The sequence below is a fragment of the Manis pentadactyla genome, chromosome 12, assembly GCF_030020395.1.
Source record: "Manis pentadactyla isolate mManPen7 chromosome 12, mManPen7.hap1, whole genome shotgun sequence".
Classification (NCBI taxonomy): Eukaryota; Metazoa; Chordata; class Mammalia; order Pholidota; family Manidae; genus Manis; species Manis pentadactyla.
Window position 1 is genome coordinate 105,598,346 of NC_080030.1, and position 17,921 is coordinate 105,616,266.

Consider the following 17,921-nt stretch of genomic DNA (forward strand, 5'->3'; position numbering starts at 1 on the left):
GAAACACCACATTTTCAACAGACTTCATGACCTTTCAAGTGATAAAACAATATCCTGAATGGAAAACTAATGTGCATAGTTAATGTTTGAGTCAATCTCAAAAGTCATTTAATTGAAGGCAGTGCCTAACCAAGACCACCTGTGCCCGATACACTAATAAATTATGAAGCAAGAACTCCAAGGCAGCTCTACTCTGTCATGTCAACCTTCTGAACAACACTGACCAAAGTAGAAGGGAAAGATACTCAATATTAAAACTACAAGTAAAAATCTGAGTTGTGGTATTACCATTTGCTAAAAGACAAAACAACAACAAAAATATTTTTATCTTTCAGTAAAAATTAACTGATGACATGACTCAACAGCAATGCACAAATAACTTATGCACTAAGAAAAATGGCCAACTCGCTGATCACTGACCGTTTTATATAGGTCTTCTCAGGAAACCCGTCCTCCTAAACCTGTCACCTATTGAGGCTTTGAACTCTCACACAATAGCTAGCAAAAAATCAGTATTGTCCAGTTTCATTAGAAAAATCACAGTAATGGGAGAACTTTCTATTATTTGCTCACATTTCCCAGAAATGATTAAAAGAGAATTCTAACATTAGAATAAATAAAATTACTCTGAACCTAAAAATACAATCCAAAAATGTAACCTATCTACTTTTATGCCTCAAGACTGAATCCAACAAATATTTTTGCAAGCTTTCAATTAAATTTGTATGGCTGGCCTGTAATTCTCAGGATGGTAAGCTTGGAAGCTGGCTAAAGATATCAAGAGAGTTGACTGTACACAGTCAGTTGAGCCCCGTTCTGTAACAAGCCTGCAGTATCAGTAAAATATGCAGTCTGTTCTAAGAAAGGTGGTCTATAATACCAGTGATAACTGTTGTAAAGTTTCAGGACCTTAAATCTACTCAAAGCAGGGTTCAACTATCATTTTACATTGTTTGTGAAACTTCGTCTATAAAAATTCAGCAATATAAAGTTTATTCTGATAAAAATAAAATGTCTCTTTTAAGTGAATTGAAATTAGTCTACAAACTAATCCTGCTGTGTACTATTACATAAACTGAGATTCAACAATTTGACAGTTCTCTAGAGTTTCTAAATCCATGGTATTCCAGAAAAATGTAATCCACCATTGTGGCAATTCAACACATTAATAAATCTTAAAAAGAACCAGTGACAAAGAAAAATTTACCAAAAAGTAAGTTCAACTTACGGCCAAAAAAAAGAAATTGGAGTCAATTACACCTAGGTAGCATATTAGGTTTTACCATACTTTTTACCAATGAAATTTTAAAAAAAACATATTGGGTGTGGCTTATTGCACAGGAGTAAATGAATAAGGATCCTAATAGTACTCTCTGTACTTTTCCTGCAGAATCACATCATCCATATTAATAATTTCAGTAATAGTACCAATACTATTACTGCTCTGAAGTATCTTCCAAAGTGTTACCAACACTTTCCTTACTTATATAATCACTACACAGAATATACCTTAGGAGGGAGATAAAAGCAAGGGAAGAAAAAATTGCCAAACATTATATAAGCCAGCTGAATAAGCAAACTCTAGTATTTTTCAATTAATAATACCAAAAGACAAACCATAATTGATATTGTACAGCCAGTAATAGTTGACCTAAGGAAAGTTACAAAAAATTAAGTTGTTGTGATCATTCCTTCCATCCCATCATTTTCAAACAAGAATAGAAGTAGGTTAAAATCATAATGCTGCTATGCTGCAAGGGCAAAAATGGTCAGAATGCACTGTTCAACTGCCAAAACCACTTCCTTCCAACAAGAGGGTAAGACCTTTATCTTGGTTTACCTCTGACTAAACAGACGCATATATATGAAATCATGGCAAAGATTAATCTTCCTTCCAAATCTTATATCTCTAGAAAAGTAATGTCAATATGACAAGCATTTCCTGTCCTCAAAGAATATAGTATTCAATCATAAATTCTACAAAGCTTTAGCACTCTTGAGCCAGGTGCTCAAAATCTTCCCATGCACCACTCCTGAGATTTACTCTAGAATGAGATGAGAAGGTAAAGTTCAGAGGATTTCTTTATCATATCTGCCTCTTTAATTTGAAAAAAGCTGTTATCTTTTTAAGACTATCTTAAAATAGACTTTCTTTCCCCCTTTAAGGTTTTATATTCTATTCTATAAAACATATATAATCAATCTGCAAGCTTTTAAGCTTAAAAATAAAACTTGAAACCTATCTGCACTGGTATATGTCTGCACAGACACAGTTTTAATGAGTTTATTCAAGAACTGGCTACTCTGAGGCGAGGAAAAGGCAATTTTCACTTGCCACCAACGTAAGTCACTAGGACACCTACAAAGTATTTTGGACTCAATTTAAAGTGCTCAGTTTACAGCAAGACACACCAAGGGTTAAAAAGAAACCAACAATCCCTACCCTATAATCACCTATCACCCCTCACAGCCCAGCTCAAGGTAAAAGGACGTGCCCACCCACTAGATCTGAGCATGTCCCAGAAAACACACCAACACGCCTGTCACAAGACGCAGATAATACCTGCACAACTCTCTGCACAGACTGGTACAGGCATAATTCAGTCTGGAGCCTAGGAGAGACTAATTTTTCAAGATTCCTTCATGCCCAAACTGAAGGTTTAAAAATGTATATAATGAATCAGTGGTTGTCAAGGACTGGGAAAGGGAGGGATGAGTAGGTAGAGCACAGAGGATTTTTACACCCCTGAAACTACTCTGTATGATACTACAATGATGTCATCACGCATTTGTCCAAACATGTAGAATGTACAACACCAAGAATGAACCCTAATGTAAACAACGGACCTTGGGTATTGTTGATGTGTCAATGCAGGTTCATTAATTTTAACAAATGTATCATTGCGGGATGTTGATGGTGGGGAGGCTGTATAAATGTGGGGCAGAGGGTTTATGGAAACTCTGTACTTTAAGCTCAATTTTGCTCTGAAGCTAAAATTGCTTTAAAAATAAAGTTTATTATTATTTTTGTTTTAATGTATATGACGACTCAGAAAGCTCGGTGCTAAACATGACTCTGGCCGATAACTGTAACTGACCAACTGTGACAGAATGGAATCTCACTCACCAATACAATCAACCACAAACCCACACAGCCTTTTGTGCCCTCCCTGCTCTACAGTATCTGCAAAACCTCACTCTGAGAAACTCTTCACCCAAGTGAAGTCAGTGCCTCTATAAATCTTCTAATACAATTCTTCAAAGGCATTTAACCATGAGGACTTCTCTTTCTTTACCACACCTGCTTTAGGTTGTAAACCATATGGAGCATATTACACTAACTACCTCCAATAACTTCAGAAGGCAATTCTAAATTTCAAGGCAGCCTGTGATGCACATGTTTTAAACCAACGTTTTCTTAGTAATTCTTGCTTCTTCACTGGCTCAAGGCAACTAAAATTAGCTTCTGTAGACCATTTCTAATCTGAATTCCAGTGTTTACCTATACAAGTCCCTGGGCACCACAAAGGGTCTGCAGTCTTCGTGAATGACATTCCACTCATCCGTTACAGCAGAGAGCGTTTATCTTAAAGTAGGTGCTTTTCTGTCCTACAGGGGCTACCAACAGGACTCATTCTCTAATACGCAAAAGGCTGCTTAAAAACCTAGGCCATTCAAAATTAGGACATTTCAGATAATTTTTATTTTCACATGGAGTACTTTTTAAACCTAATAGTGTTGACTCTGAGAAAGTAAAAACTAATGAGAAGGAACACTCCTTGAACAACTGGGTTAGTTTTCAGATGATAAAAGACAAAAAAAAAATTTTAATGAACATTGGTATTCAGACCAGGGAAGAAAAATACTACTATAATAAGAGTTGCATAAAAGGAGGGCCTTTCATCCAACTCTTATTAAACATAAGACAGTGTCAACCTTGGGCTCACTATCTTTAAGAAGTGTAATAGTCTATAAATTAAGAATTAAGAAAGCATCTAAACATGAAGAATTATACATCCTGAACCCAGGGTAGGAAAAAACTATTTGCAGAGATGGAAATCCAGATTCCACTAGGAATTCTCCCAAAGAGAGAATATATACAAAAAGACTCAGAGAGAATACATCCAAAACAATTAAACAAACTTCTATGTTTTTACAGTCACTGATTTTTTGGTTTTGGTTGGTTTTTATTGTTATTGCTATGATTAGCAAGTAAATAAATAAAATTCTATTACTGATAATGTTAAATGTGAAAAAATAGAAACCAGAATAGGAACTTACAGCAAAGCAGTAATTCAATCTGAAATCTTAAGCTAACAATCTTTATATAAGGCAGAAAATTCTCCTCATAAGAGAGAAAACTACTAGTAATTTTAAAAGCCAAATGTTTGCACACAGGAATAACTGGAAAACATTGCCATAAACCAAATAAACCATTATAGAAAACTGAAGTAAGAAAGAAAACCGCTGTCACACTATACTTGTACCATATCCCGCAACAGTAGGAAAATAGGATAATCAAAGTGGAACTATGAGAGTAATGTCAGTGCTCACTTTTTTCACTAGTACCAATAAATGAAGCTTAATGGTAAAAAATAAAAAATGAGCCATTCAATAAACTGAGAACAGAATAAACATAACTTAAAATTATATATGAATATACACTTAAAATTCTAGTATACTCATGTATCAAAATCTATGAATCAAAAATAAAAATGAAATCTAAATCACAAATATTTTAAACAGATTTAATAGCATTATTTTCTATTCCTTTTATCCACATAGAATATATTAATTAGGAGTCTATATGATGCAAACAATGTTATATTTCACTATGATGCTTCATGCTCTCAATTACATACAGTGAAAATGTTTCATGAAGTCAAAGTTTTCAAAAATAAACACATGCAACTTAAAGTCCTCATGGGGGAATTTACCGTCTTGTGACCATTCTGGCAGGCCACATGCAGCGCTGTCTGCCCCATCGCATCCTCCACATCGACGTCACTGACGTGTTGTACGAGGTCATGGAGAAGTTCTGTCCGCCCATTCACAGCCAGCCAGTGTATCTGTGCAGCCATTCAGTTAGTTAACATATGTGCAAGAGTGTTTCACACAATAACAGCAGATAAATAATGCTACTATTTCTCAACTGTGAGCATGGTACACACACTAAAGATTAAAATTGAAATTTAAGCCCTCATACATTTTTCCTGTATTTTTATGTGTGGAAAAAAGACACAGTGAGATGTTGGTTACACCACCACATATTTCAAAATGAAGCACTTCGCGGTTGAAAGTAGTTAAATATCCTAGACTTCAGATCACCAAATACTCTGCTTCTTAGATGACCCTAGACTCTAAGCATAGTTTGCCCCTAGAGAAAAGGTACTGGATGTTTTTCCTTCCCAAGAAGCAAACGTAAGCTAAAAAGTAATACAGTAGGTGTCATATTCTTTACTTTCTTTATTTTATAAGTAATGAATTTATCATCCTAAATAATAAAATATATAGGGAGGATAAAAAATATATAAAATACTTTTAAGTCTACCACTCAAAGATAATCAATGTTAAAACTTTTGACTATGCTATCCATGCATTTTTTGTTTGACTTTTTTCCATTAAAAAGCATATCATGAGATATCTAAGCTGGCCTGTGCATACAGTAAGACAACAAATTTGACTGGATCTACACTGTTGGAACTCAACCAAGAATTAGGAGAAGTGCAAGTTGTAGCGCTCCAAAGTCTTACAACTACAGACTATCTACTGTTAAAAGAACATATGGGATGTGAACACTTCCCAGGAATGGGCTGTTTTAATTTGTCTGAGTTCTCTCAGACTGTTCAAGTACAGTTGGACAATATCCATCATATCATAGACAAATTTTCACAAATGCCCAGGGTGCCTAACTGGTTTTCTTGGCTTCACTGGAGATGGCTGGTAATTATAGATCTGCTTTGGTTATGTAACTGTATTCCTATTATGTTAATGTGTGTACGCAATTTAACTAGTAGTTTAAAACCTATACATGCTGAAGTTACTCTACAAGAAGATATGTCAAAGAAATAATCAGTCTTCCCATGTTTTCTTCCGTCTGCTACCTCTATAGCTTTTCTTCTTCCTTCCTAATTACAACCCTTAAATAGAATTTGTGCCTCATATCGAATTTACTGAGTATTATAATTCCTCCAAGTGGTAAAGATACCTCAAGACAAATGCTGGGCATAGAAGCCACAGGGCATAAATATGCAAAGAAGTAAAAAGCTAACCTTGTCAAACAATAAGGCTTCTCTCTCACTTACCAACTTCACATTTCCCTGTATGGCCCCGGAAGATGACTGGTTAGCCAGAGACGGGTAAGATTCCTCAAGGGAGGAACAACCTAAGACAGGCACAGTCGCAGGGGGGCCATCAGGCGAGAAATTGGGGCTCAACAGAGGTGAGGCTTAGAACCTCACACCCCCTGTTCTGAGAGAAATCTTCTGCATACGTGGATGTTTTGTTGCCCTTGTCTAGCTTGGATTAATACTTAGTCTATAGGCACAGACCTGATCATCTACATTTGCCCTCTTACAGCACTAAACTAAGTTTTCTACCTTTATCTTACATCTACCTGCCACTTCAGCATTTTATTAAAAATAATAATAATAATAATAATAAAGGGAGAAATGTGGGATCCACATATAAATCAAGTATAAAAATCAAACGAATAATCATAATTGACCTGATTGTTTATAGTTCATGATGCGTGATCAAAACCGAAAGCTTCTGTGATGACTGCCCTTGCACTGTTCGCCATGTAAGAACTTACTCACTATGTAAGAACTTGTCCTCCATGTAAGAAGTTGTTTGTTATGCCTCAGAAGATTGGAGACTGACGAGAATTAGGCTCGGGGTGGATTAATGATTGTGCATTGAGCATTGACTCCCCTATACAGAATTCTTTTGTTGTTAACAACCATTTGATCAATAAATATGAGAGATGCCCTCACAAAAAAAAAAAAAAAGCATATCATGAAACTTCTGTTTTAAAATTACAACTTCAATACATGCATCAGCTCAGCTTCTACTGCCTCCCCAGACACCACTGAAATGACAGTAAAGAGCATTTTTTTTCTTTAAGGGCAGATCCATTAAGATAACAAAAAGGAGAGACTACAAGATCAACACATTTTGGAAGCTGGAAGCTTTTGTCTGACTTGTCAGAACACAGAACTGAACCTCACGCCGACATTAGAGAAAACCAGGAGGGAAGGTGGTTCAGGTCCCAGAACTCCCAACGGCTCGAGAATCAGCAGGAAGCTCCCTGCACCTCCTGACGTAGGGGTAAGCGTGGGACTAAAAGCAGAGCAGCTGAAGGTTTGTTTAGTAAGATTTAGACCCTTAAATCCCCATCCCTCCCCAACTCTGTGAGGCCAGGAACTGCCCCTCCCCAATCTGACAGGACGCAAGAGGCCTGAGGAAAAATGTCCCTAAGATAAGAAACACCAGACACGCTGAAACAAGAATATCACCCTGAAAAAGGGAGATGAAATGCAAGGTTAACGCTGCATATCGAAATCCCAAAGCATTATCCTCTGCCCTGAAACCAGAATGCCACCATCCACCTGGCAGTCGCACGAGCTTTCTGGGCATGTGAGCAGCTCGAGAGTAAATGCCTGAAGCAGCTGACACGAGGAAGGACCCTAAAGGCAGATGCCCAGCACATGGCCCGACACGAAGGCCTGCGACGAATGCGCCTCACCCGATCCGACAGTGGTCGTATAGCTTCTTCCTGTCCCACCAAACATTTGACAAGTGCATCTAATTTGAAAGACAAATATAAAACAAGGACTTCTAGGTCCTTCCGTGACAGGTCGCTTGAGCTTTCCCCTCTTCTGGATCCGGTAGAAGCAGTTCAGGACATGGAAAGGATGTCTTGCAGGAAGACACCAAGGTGCACCGTGCCTGAAAACTTTGACCTTCCATTGTTCTGACTTTCCATTGTTCCCTCACATAGAAGAGGGCCACAAGGAACCCATCTCTGGCTACCTAAGGTGCACAGCTCCACCCATGTTCAGCATCACCACAGTCGGGCCACCTGAAGTGAGGAAGTGGGTGTCCGCACAGGAGCTTGGACCCCTACAGGCAGGCCATAGACCTGGAGATGCTGCAGTGCACCCGGAGGCGGCCCCTGACCCTGGCTGATCTGGACAGCCCCATCCACCCAGCTGCCCTACATCTAGAAACTGTATTTGTCAGCCAAGAAGTGAGGGATTGTCACTGTCATGCCTCCCCTTACCAATTGGCTGGTTGTTATAAATTCCATTAGATTTCATCCTATAAGTAATGAAGAACTGGTCTTCCCTGAGCAGCTGAGACGTGAGATGTGAAGGGCAGTTTTGGCTTAGCCACTGATGAGGAAACCATGAAGGGCACTGGTGGAAGTTTGAATCTGTGACCCAATCCTGTCCCTTTCAGGCTTCCTAACATATGGCTGAGACACCTGTCTCTTAAATGTAAGAAGGTTCTACAGGCAAAGATATCAAATAAAATAGTTTTGTGCAAAGCCAAAAAATACATACATATAAGACAAAAAGAGCACAAAAAGCAGAGACAGGAACCATGAATATTTAAGAAAAACTTCAGAAGAAAAAACTGTATTTAATACTCAGAGGGACCATACTGACTGCATCCTTGAAACAAGAACAGGACATTATTTTTAAAGGGACAATGCAAAACAAACCAATAAAAACATGCAAAAAAAACCTCTTAGAAATAGTATGATGGAGACAATGCAAACTCAAAAGAAGATTTAGAAGATAATACTGAAGAAAGCTCCCCAAATGCAGAAAAAGACAAAGAAATGGGAAAACAGAGAAAAGGCAATAAAACTAAAAGACTAGCCCAAAAAGTCCAATGTTCAAATAGCTGGAATTCAAAAATAAGAGAGAACATGGAAAACAGAGTGAAATCATCAAAGAAATAATATATGAAAATTTCTCATGGGTTCATATTACATGAACCTCAGACATATAACCTTAAAAATTTAGAACTATAAGGACAAAGTAGATTCTAAAAGTTTCCAGAGAGAGGATTCATAAAAAGAACCAAGAATCAAAATTGCACCAACCTCAAAACTGAAAGCTAGGAGACAACAAAGCAATGATTTAATAATTCTAAGGGAAAATGATGTACAGCCTAGAATTTTACTGTGAACTAAAATGTCAGTATCATAATTAGAGTCAAAGACTTAAATAACTTTGTTATGAAAAGTATCAGCCAATTTACCTGCCATGTACCCTTTCTCAGTTAAAAACTGGAAAATGTGCTCCAGCAAAGTGACAGAATAGTTATCAGGAAAGACAGACATGGAACTTACATAACAAAGAACCCAAAACAAAAGAAAGGGAAAAGGAATATCCAAGAGGCTGTGAGAGACATTCCAAACAATAGCTGTAAAGCAGGCGTAGAAACCAACCAACCCAGCTTAGAAAGAATGTTGTCTCCATACGAGATCCCTTCAAAATTAATTAGGAAGATGAAAGGTACTGAGTACATATTATGAGAATATTTACAAAGCTCAGGGAAAGTTTTGGTAATGCATTAATAACAAGTACTTAGAAAACTTTTAAAAATTTAAAGCTCCAAGAGGCAAAAAACAGAAATAAAAGACATACAGATTGGAAAGGAAAAGATAAAACAATCTCTATTTGCAGATGACATGATTGTCTACACAGAAAACCCCAAGGTATCTACAAAAAGAACTTCTTAACTGCCAAGAAGTAACTTGCAGGAACACTTGGACTGCATTCTCTGCTTCAACATTATTTTCTAAAAAGGATTTTAAAACTCAAATAAAATTCTTAGCACTTACTGCTGTAAGGCCTTCGTTATTACAAATGTTGACATCAGCACTGTATTCTAATAATTTACTCATGCATTTCTTCTGCCTGAAAAGAAAAAGAGACAATCACAGACAACTGGTAATAGAAAAATAAACAAATGATGATTATTTTACTGAAAATATTAACTACACTCAACATTAGTGGATGTCACATATCAATCTACATCTGCAATATTTAAATAAACACCGTGACACTTGAAAAAAATAAATAATTGTTTCTATGACTCAAAGATAACAGGATAGAGAAAATGGACAATGAGGTTTTCATGCCATTAGGACAAATTCATCATTCAAACTGCTGAGAAATTTCTAGAGTTGACTGAATATTTGGAATAGTAATCTTCATTAGAAATATAACAAACACAATGTAAGCCTAATGGAAGGGGAATGGATATAGCAAATGATGTTTCAATGGCGTATCCTACATTCTTGATTACAAAATACTTAGAAGTTAAATAACACGGAGAATATAACTAATAATATTGTAATATCTTGGTATGGTAACAAAGATTACACTTATTGTGGTGAACATTTCATAATGTATATAATTAGAGTCACCATGTTGTACATCTGAAACCAATATAATATTGTGTACCAACTATATTTCAATTTAAAAACCTGTATTTTTAAAATAATAAAAGTTAATACTAAGATGTTATAAAAACTTAAGACATATAAAAAAAAATTAATACAATGCACATCTGTGCATGCCCCTATCCACTACATTTTTTTCAGTTATTTTTATGATGGTAAAATATACCTAGAATTCATCTTAACCACTTTTAAGTGCACAGTTCAGTGGTATTAAGTTTTTGCACACTGGTGTGCAGCCACCACCACGGTCCACCTCAAGAACTCTTCTCATCTTGAAAATGTGAAACTCTACACCCATTAAACAGTACCTCCACATTCCCTTTCCCACCAGCCCCTGGGAACCAACATTTTACTTTCTGTCTCTACAATCTGGCTTTATCCAAGTCCCTCACAAAAGTGGACTAATACAGTGTTCGCCTGTTTGTGACTGGTTTATTTCACTCAGTATAATGTCCACAATGTCAGTATAATGTTCATCCATGTTACAGCACATGTGACGTCAGAAGTTCCTTCCTTTTCAAGGTTAACTAATAGACCACATTTCACTTTCCATTCATCCATCAACAGACACTTAGGTTGCTTTCATTTTAGCCATGGTGAATAATGCTGCTATGAACACGAGTATATAAGTATTTCTTCAAGACCCTGTTTTTAATTTTACTGGTTATATATGCAAAAGTGGGACCGTTGGATCCTACAGTAATTCTATTTTCAGTTATTCTGAGGAGCTGCCAAATTGTTTTTCAGAGCATCTGTACCATTTTACACACAGTAAACAGTGCACAATGGCTCCAATAACAGCCTCCCCATATTTTCTGTTTTTTTGTCATACTCATGAGTATGAACTGGTATCTCACTGTAGTTTTGATTTGCATTTCCTTCATGATTAGTGATATTGAGCATCTTTGCATGCTCTTATGGCCATTTGTGTATCTTCTTTGGGGAAATGTCTATTCAAGTCCTTTGCCCACTTTTGAACTGCCTACCCATTTCATTTCCTTCACAATGCTTCCTCTTGGCTTGATCCACTCCTAGTCACTCTTCAATATTCATTTCAATTTCCACTTCATTAAATAATCAAAAGAGTCATGCTTTGTAAACTGGTGGTGATATATACACACACTATATATAATATACTAAATATATACACATACACACACACTTGACTATGCTCAGTACTGAATTGATTAAGGAAGTATGATATAATCCAAGGCATGAAGTTTATGATACAGTTGACTAATTATATATACATATATGTAACATATATATAAACATAAAAAACATAATGTGTATATACTAGTTTATTATGGAAAGTATGTTATATAATAGAGTATATATGGTATGTATGTACAGTACTAATATATACACAAGTATACTGAATATATAAAGCATATGGTATATATACAGTATATAGGACACAGAGCATATATGTGTAATATTACTGTTTACTCAATGAGATAATAAATTTCTTCATACTGTGGATTATATTATTATGTCTAATCAACTCAATATTAAGCATAGCAAGGTGCTCTCAATAAGACTTTATTAACTGATTATTAATTATTCAATCCTATAAGTCAATAGTTAAAGCTTTTATTATCTGAATAAACCTTTTAAAAGAAGAAATTCGTTTTCTTGTTTTGATTTTTATACTGAAATGATGTTAAATGTCATTTAAAATCATCATTATGATCAAATAAACAGAAGGAAATAAAGCTGAGTAAACTTGCAAGTTCAAACATCTACAAAGTTCCCTCGTCTAACACACTGTAAGAAACCTTAGGAAATAAATATTCAATAATCATGAGACAATAGGCCAGACAGTCCTATTAAAATGATCACATTATTTAAAATGTGTGCGTCTGTACCCATACTACTAGATTTCTAAAATCTATTCATAAGCCTGTCATAGACCATTGGCCCACTGCCATAACTGCTAAAGTGGATATGAGCGAGGGAAATAGTAACAAAGAAGTGTTTAGGGCAGGAGTTGATGAAGAAGAGCAGCAATCCGTAATGCTTCCCCCCAACCCCCAAAAAAATTAAGTGCAAAAGGTATAGGACAGTATGAGAGAAATACATCCTCTTTTTCTTACTCAACGATAATTATCACTATACTTAGAACCTGAGTAAGTCAAAACAACCTAAGCAAGCACCTATTTTGCTAAGAACTGGAGCTAAAATATTAGCTATCACACAGATGCTGCCCTTTCCTGAGCTTACCATCTAGCCCCCAAAATAAAAAGCCATGTTTAAAATCTGACCACATGCAATGTAAGGATACATAATAATTTTGAAGTCATCCCTTCTAACATTCTCAATCAAGAGCCAAGCTAGATCCTCCTTTACAGGAAGCAATTATTTTCCTGGCCAGACAGTGCAACAATTACAGGAAGCCTAGGGCAACGCAGATGACACAGGGATCAGCCTTCCAAGTACTGTGTGGCAACGTAACGGGTGCTCTCCTGGAAAGGAGAATTCAGCACTAGTGCACCCAGCACTGAAGGGTGAAGAGAGAAGCAAACGCAGGCAATGAGAAATATTCTACCCATCTGACAATGATGCATGAGGAACAAAACAAAAATCTAGCTCCAAGAAGAGGTGAACCAGCTAAAGGGGCAGAACTCCCATGACTTCTGCTACAGTCTGAACAAATTATAGTAATCAGGTATTTCTGAAAACATCAGAAGCTATAGGAAATGTAAGGACTCGAGTCACTCAGCAAACATTTACTGAGCACCTCTATATTTGGATAAGGCACCCATTCAATAGTAAAAACCAAAATAACAGTTAAGTATTGAATATCAAAAATAATCGTTATAGAAATAGAAAAGGATCCAAATTAGACACTATGTTAGGGTCATGAACTCTTCTTGATCCTTGTCTCCTCACCACCTTGCCACGTGAATCATGTATTATCTGTCATAATTTCTCCATCTTTACATACAATGGTCTCCAACTTAAATGTTCTCACCAAAATAAATAAATAGATTTGTGAGGTGATGGTGAAGACTGTGTTTAAATGGTCAGCATCCTTTCACAATGCGTTAGGTGTATCAGATCATCGTGTTATATACACTTTAAGTATCTAATCATTTTATTTATCAATTAGACCTCAACAAAGCTGGGGAAAAAAGTCATAGTCTCCTAAATGACTAAGTCTCCTATGACAAACACAGCACTTCATCCCTGCCTGCTCTGCACCAATCTGTCCTTTCATTTACAGTGTTTGTTTTTCTATATGTAACTTTTTCAAAGAGCTTTGTCACTATCCTACCAACACTTGGGATAATGTGTCTAGGCCTGGGACTAATTCTGCAATGAAATGAATGATGCACTCCATGAGCCTGGATGTAACACCCTACGAACTTACCTAATGTGGCCAATTATAAAAACAGTTGTTTAATCAGCATGTTGTCACCTATTAGAACAATGGACAACTAAACAGGAGCACATGCTAAATCAGGAAATGGGACAGACCAGACAGGGTCAAAGGGCGACGCTTCACCCTGTCCAGCCCAGACATCAGAGTGGTTCTTGTCTTCTTGGTTCCACTTTAATCCTGAAATGAGGTCATGTAAAGATTCGACCTCAGATTCATGAAGTGGACAATTTTAGCCCTATATCCATCTCATTTAGGCAGTTACCTCAACTACCTAGAATCCCAGTTCAAAAGAGGAAACAAAAATATTTTCAAGAGCAATCAAAAGAAAAGATACATAATATACATTCATAGAGAAGTTTCATAGTATTCAAAAAAATGTTAATAAAAATCAGTTCCTCAAGTGCTGAATCAAAAACGACTTATTTTTATTTTAAACATAATTCCAGCTATTTTGGTTGGGTTTCTAAGTCCAACAGAATTTTATGAAGTGCAAAATACTGGTAGAGGCAGCCACAAAGATGTGGAATCTGAAATTCCTAACAGAAAAGGAGAGAGAAACCCATAAAAAGTGCAGGTTTAAAATAGACACAGTAACATAATGCTGTTCATAATAACGATCAGATTTACTGGGAAAAGGCAAAAATACAATCACATTTTGGAAATATTACTTTTATAAAGGGAAAAAAAATAACAAATACATCTAAAAGGAGGCACATTATTTATTTAGGAAACTTTTTTGTCATAATTAAGATGAAAAATAGTTCTGGCACTGAAAGGACCAAGCTACCATTACCTGGAAAGCTTACTCTAAAGCTCATTCTAACCAACAATTACAAATAAACTGGGTATATTTACTCTGCCTTTAATTCCAATAAAATTAAGCAAGCAATTTGGAAAACAAGCCATGTAATGAGAAGTGGCAAAAGATGAGCAGGAAAATGGATATCAACAAAAGAGATGGAAATTATTATTTTCAGAAAATAAAATGTCATTATAATACAAGTAAAAATAAACTTCAATAAAAATATTTTCAAGAAGAAAAATATCAGCAATTTAATAAATTATGAAATATGATAGTTACTTAACAGTTAAACATTAATGACCCAAGACCCTCTTCCCCAAGGGTAAAAAAAAAAAAAAATCACCAAATCAAGTATAAAGTACCCTGAACACTGTAAGTCATAACTGAGAATACAACAAGGAAACAAAATATTTACCCATTTCTAGCTGCCAGGTGAAGGGGTGTGCAGCCTGAAATATCCTGATAGTTAGGATTTGCTCCTCTTTTTAACAGCAGAACCAAGCATTCCACCGATCCACAACTAAAACAGTATTAGAAACTATTCAGATACACTCAACAAACAGCCACAGCTGACATAACCTAATTAAAAAAACAAACCTCTATTAAACACATTATTTTGGAGGTCCATATATATCTACAATTTAATTTAGCTTCTGTCACAAATAGTAAATAGCCTCTACTTTCAAAATGGCACATTCTACTTTGAAAGCTATGAAGTATTTGAGAAGTTCAAATAAAGCAAGATAAAATATTAGTACATAAAAAAACCATACAGTACTCTCAACGTTTTGGCTCCCAGAAACCAAATTTATTATGAAAAATGAATTGTAATACGCCTACCTAAATCCTATAAGAGGCTGTATATCAACTAACTAACTGATTAAACACTGGAAGATTATGAATAAAAATTATTCTTATGTCTAAGTAAAATACATAAAGCCAATGACTTCATGTGCAGTTAGCATATGAAATCTTATATTAGAATAAAAGGAAAATTTTAGTGAGTATAATCTATTAAGTACATCCAGGAAAGACAATCCCCATGCCTAACCCACTCTGATCTGGTGTAGGACAAGCAAGGAAAACACGTATGAGTCCAGTCCCAAGGCTGACAGCTTAGAGAAAGCAAGCAAGTGTCCACACTACGCCCTGAAGGACCCCTCAGCCGCCTGTTCTCAGCTCTCCCTGTAACGACCGCGGGGTGACACTGACTCAGAGCTTACTGATCGTCACTCCAGGTCAGAGATGAATCCAAAACACCTTTAGTCTTACTTGGCTGCAATATGAAGCAAGCTTCTCTTCACACGTCCAAATGCATAATTGACATCAAACTTTGAATTTGATAGTAGTTCAGAAACAGACCTACACCAAAAGAAAACAGTCAGCATGTTTAAAAAAAAAAAAGGTTAAATCGACAGTTTTTAAAAACGTAACTCAAGTTAATAATTCTTTAGTTACTCTTACCAATTATTCAAAAGGTTCTGTCCCACATCAACAGAAAACCAAGACACCATTCTCTCAGTGCAGCATAGCAGCCAGAGCGAGTCTTCTAGAACCAACTGCCCTGACCTATACACTGGTGCTGAAGGTCTCCCCGTGTGCTGCTCTCACTAGGTCACCTGCCCTCAGGCCACCTGAGCTGCTTCAACTTCCCCTAGATTCTTAACAAGCAGAGAGCAGGGCTGGCTGCTTCCCCTACAGAAAGCTGGACTTTACCTGGAGTAATTTTGGCCAATAAGAAAAATCAAACAAAAACATGTTCTGATTAAATGAGGCTGGAAGTTTAAAGCAAAAAAATCATTTATATTTTAAACTTCTTTCAGAATAGAGTTTCTCTTCACTTTCTTCTCTTTATACCAAAGTACCCAACAGCTAATCACAGCAAATCACTTCTACAAGGGTAAACCCCTCATCGCAGATAATTGTATCTTATACATGTAAAGAGTGTCAATAGTACATCAATGAAAAGAACATCAAAATAGTAGAACATTAGGGAAAAACGCTGTCCACTAGCCCTGATTTTCTGTTATAAACGCCAGTAGCGACCACTAACAGAAACCATCACGATGTTTTTCCACTGTCAGAGACAAACCAAACACTTGCCTTAGTATCGGTCTGTGCATTTAGACATCTTTGCCATAGAATTTTACAGCTGATAGGAATCCTGGATAATCTTGTTTCTTATTTTACAGCGAGAAAATTATAACAGAAGTTATATAGCTTGCCTCAGGACAGCATATATGTTCAAACTTTGTGTTTCTGTGTGTGTGTGTGTGTGTGTGTACACAATTATTTATGTAAATGTGTATTTCTCAAAAAATATAAATTTGTAAAATAGGCACTCACCTGTGTTGATCAGCCATAACCATTGGCATTAATGTATAAACAGCAGTTTCATTATCTGAGTAAAAAGAAAAGAAAAATAATTAATTTATGTATTTTTTCCAAAGGGTGATAATTAAGACTATTTTGGAGTTTTCTTAATTCTACATAAGAAGTGAGAGGAGGGGGAGAAAGGTTAAGGATAGTGCAGAATACCGGAAGTATTGCAAAATTTGCAATAATGCAGAATTCTGTATATTCTGTGTATCATCACAAAAATGCTTAACTTCTGGATTTGAAGGGAAAATTAGCACTTCTGTTCAGCCCTTAAAATGTGGCTTTAACAAATGAAATTTCTTTTAATTCCAAAGAGGTGTTTATCAGCTTCATGTCTTACCATACTTAATACAGTTTGGGTGAATTTCAGGTATACATGTGTGTTATAGATCAGTATGCTAAAATAATTTTAAAGTATTAAGTATATGTAGTATTTGCTTCCTGCCAATATTATATCAAAAGAAATTATTTTAGAAGCTGTTATGAAACAGCATTAAGGTTTTACTTTTACTTATTACTAAACACTATTCACATTTTCATTTACATCTTTTATAGAATAAATGCAAAAAAAAGTGATCCAAAAACAAACGGTAAAAGCCAAAAACACCTATATATACATACACTGCCATATACACTTCAGTGAATTACAGGTAGTGTTTAAGTGTATTTATATATATAGCTGACCCTTAACTAACACAGGAGTCAGGAGGCACCAAGCCCCACTGCAGTCAAAAATCCACATATAACTTTTGGCTCCCCCAAAACTTTAAAACTTTAAACTATTAGCCTTACTGTTGACCAGAAAGCCTAACAAAAGCATAAAACAGTCAATTAACACATATTTTGTATGTTATATATATTAGATACTGTAT

The 17,921-nt window shown here is 35.9% G+C and overlaps 1 protein-coding gene across 5 annotated transcripts in view; it reads right to left on the reverse strand.

Moving 5' to 3' along the window:
* The window catches only part of HACE1 (HECT domain and ankyrin repeat containing E3 ubiquitin protein ligase 1), a 98,444-nt gene that overhangs the window by 67,235 nt on the left and 13,288 nt on the right, over positions 1–17,921 (reverse strand). For 2 of the 5 annotated variants that reach the window (XR_005028239.2, XM_036902862.2), the window contains exons 2-6: positions 17,017–17,071; positions 15,943–16,032; positions 15,086–15,190; positions 9,860–9,935; positions 4,938–5,069 (exon numbers count right to left, since the gene is read on the reverse strand). Coding sequence is in view for 4 of the 5 variants with exons in the window: in XM_036902862.2 (XP_036758757.1) it covers positions 4,938–5,069; positions 9,860–9,935; positions 15,086–15,190; positions 15,943–16,032; positions 17,017–17,071 (458 nt within the window). In the remaining variant the exon portion in view is untranslated. Of the gene's footprint in view, positions 1–4,937; positions 5,070–9,859; positions 9,936–15,085; positions 15,250–15,942; positions 16,033–17,016; positions 17,072–17,921 lie in introns of those variants that run through there. The other 3 variants (XM_036902864.2, XM_036902863.2, XM_036902865.2) reach the window with 3 other exon arrangements.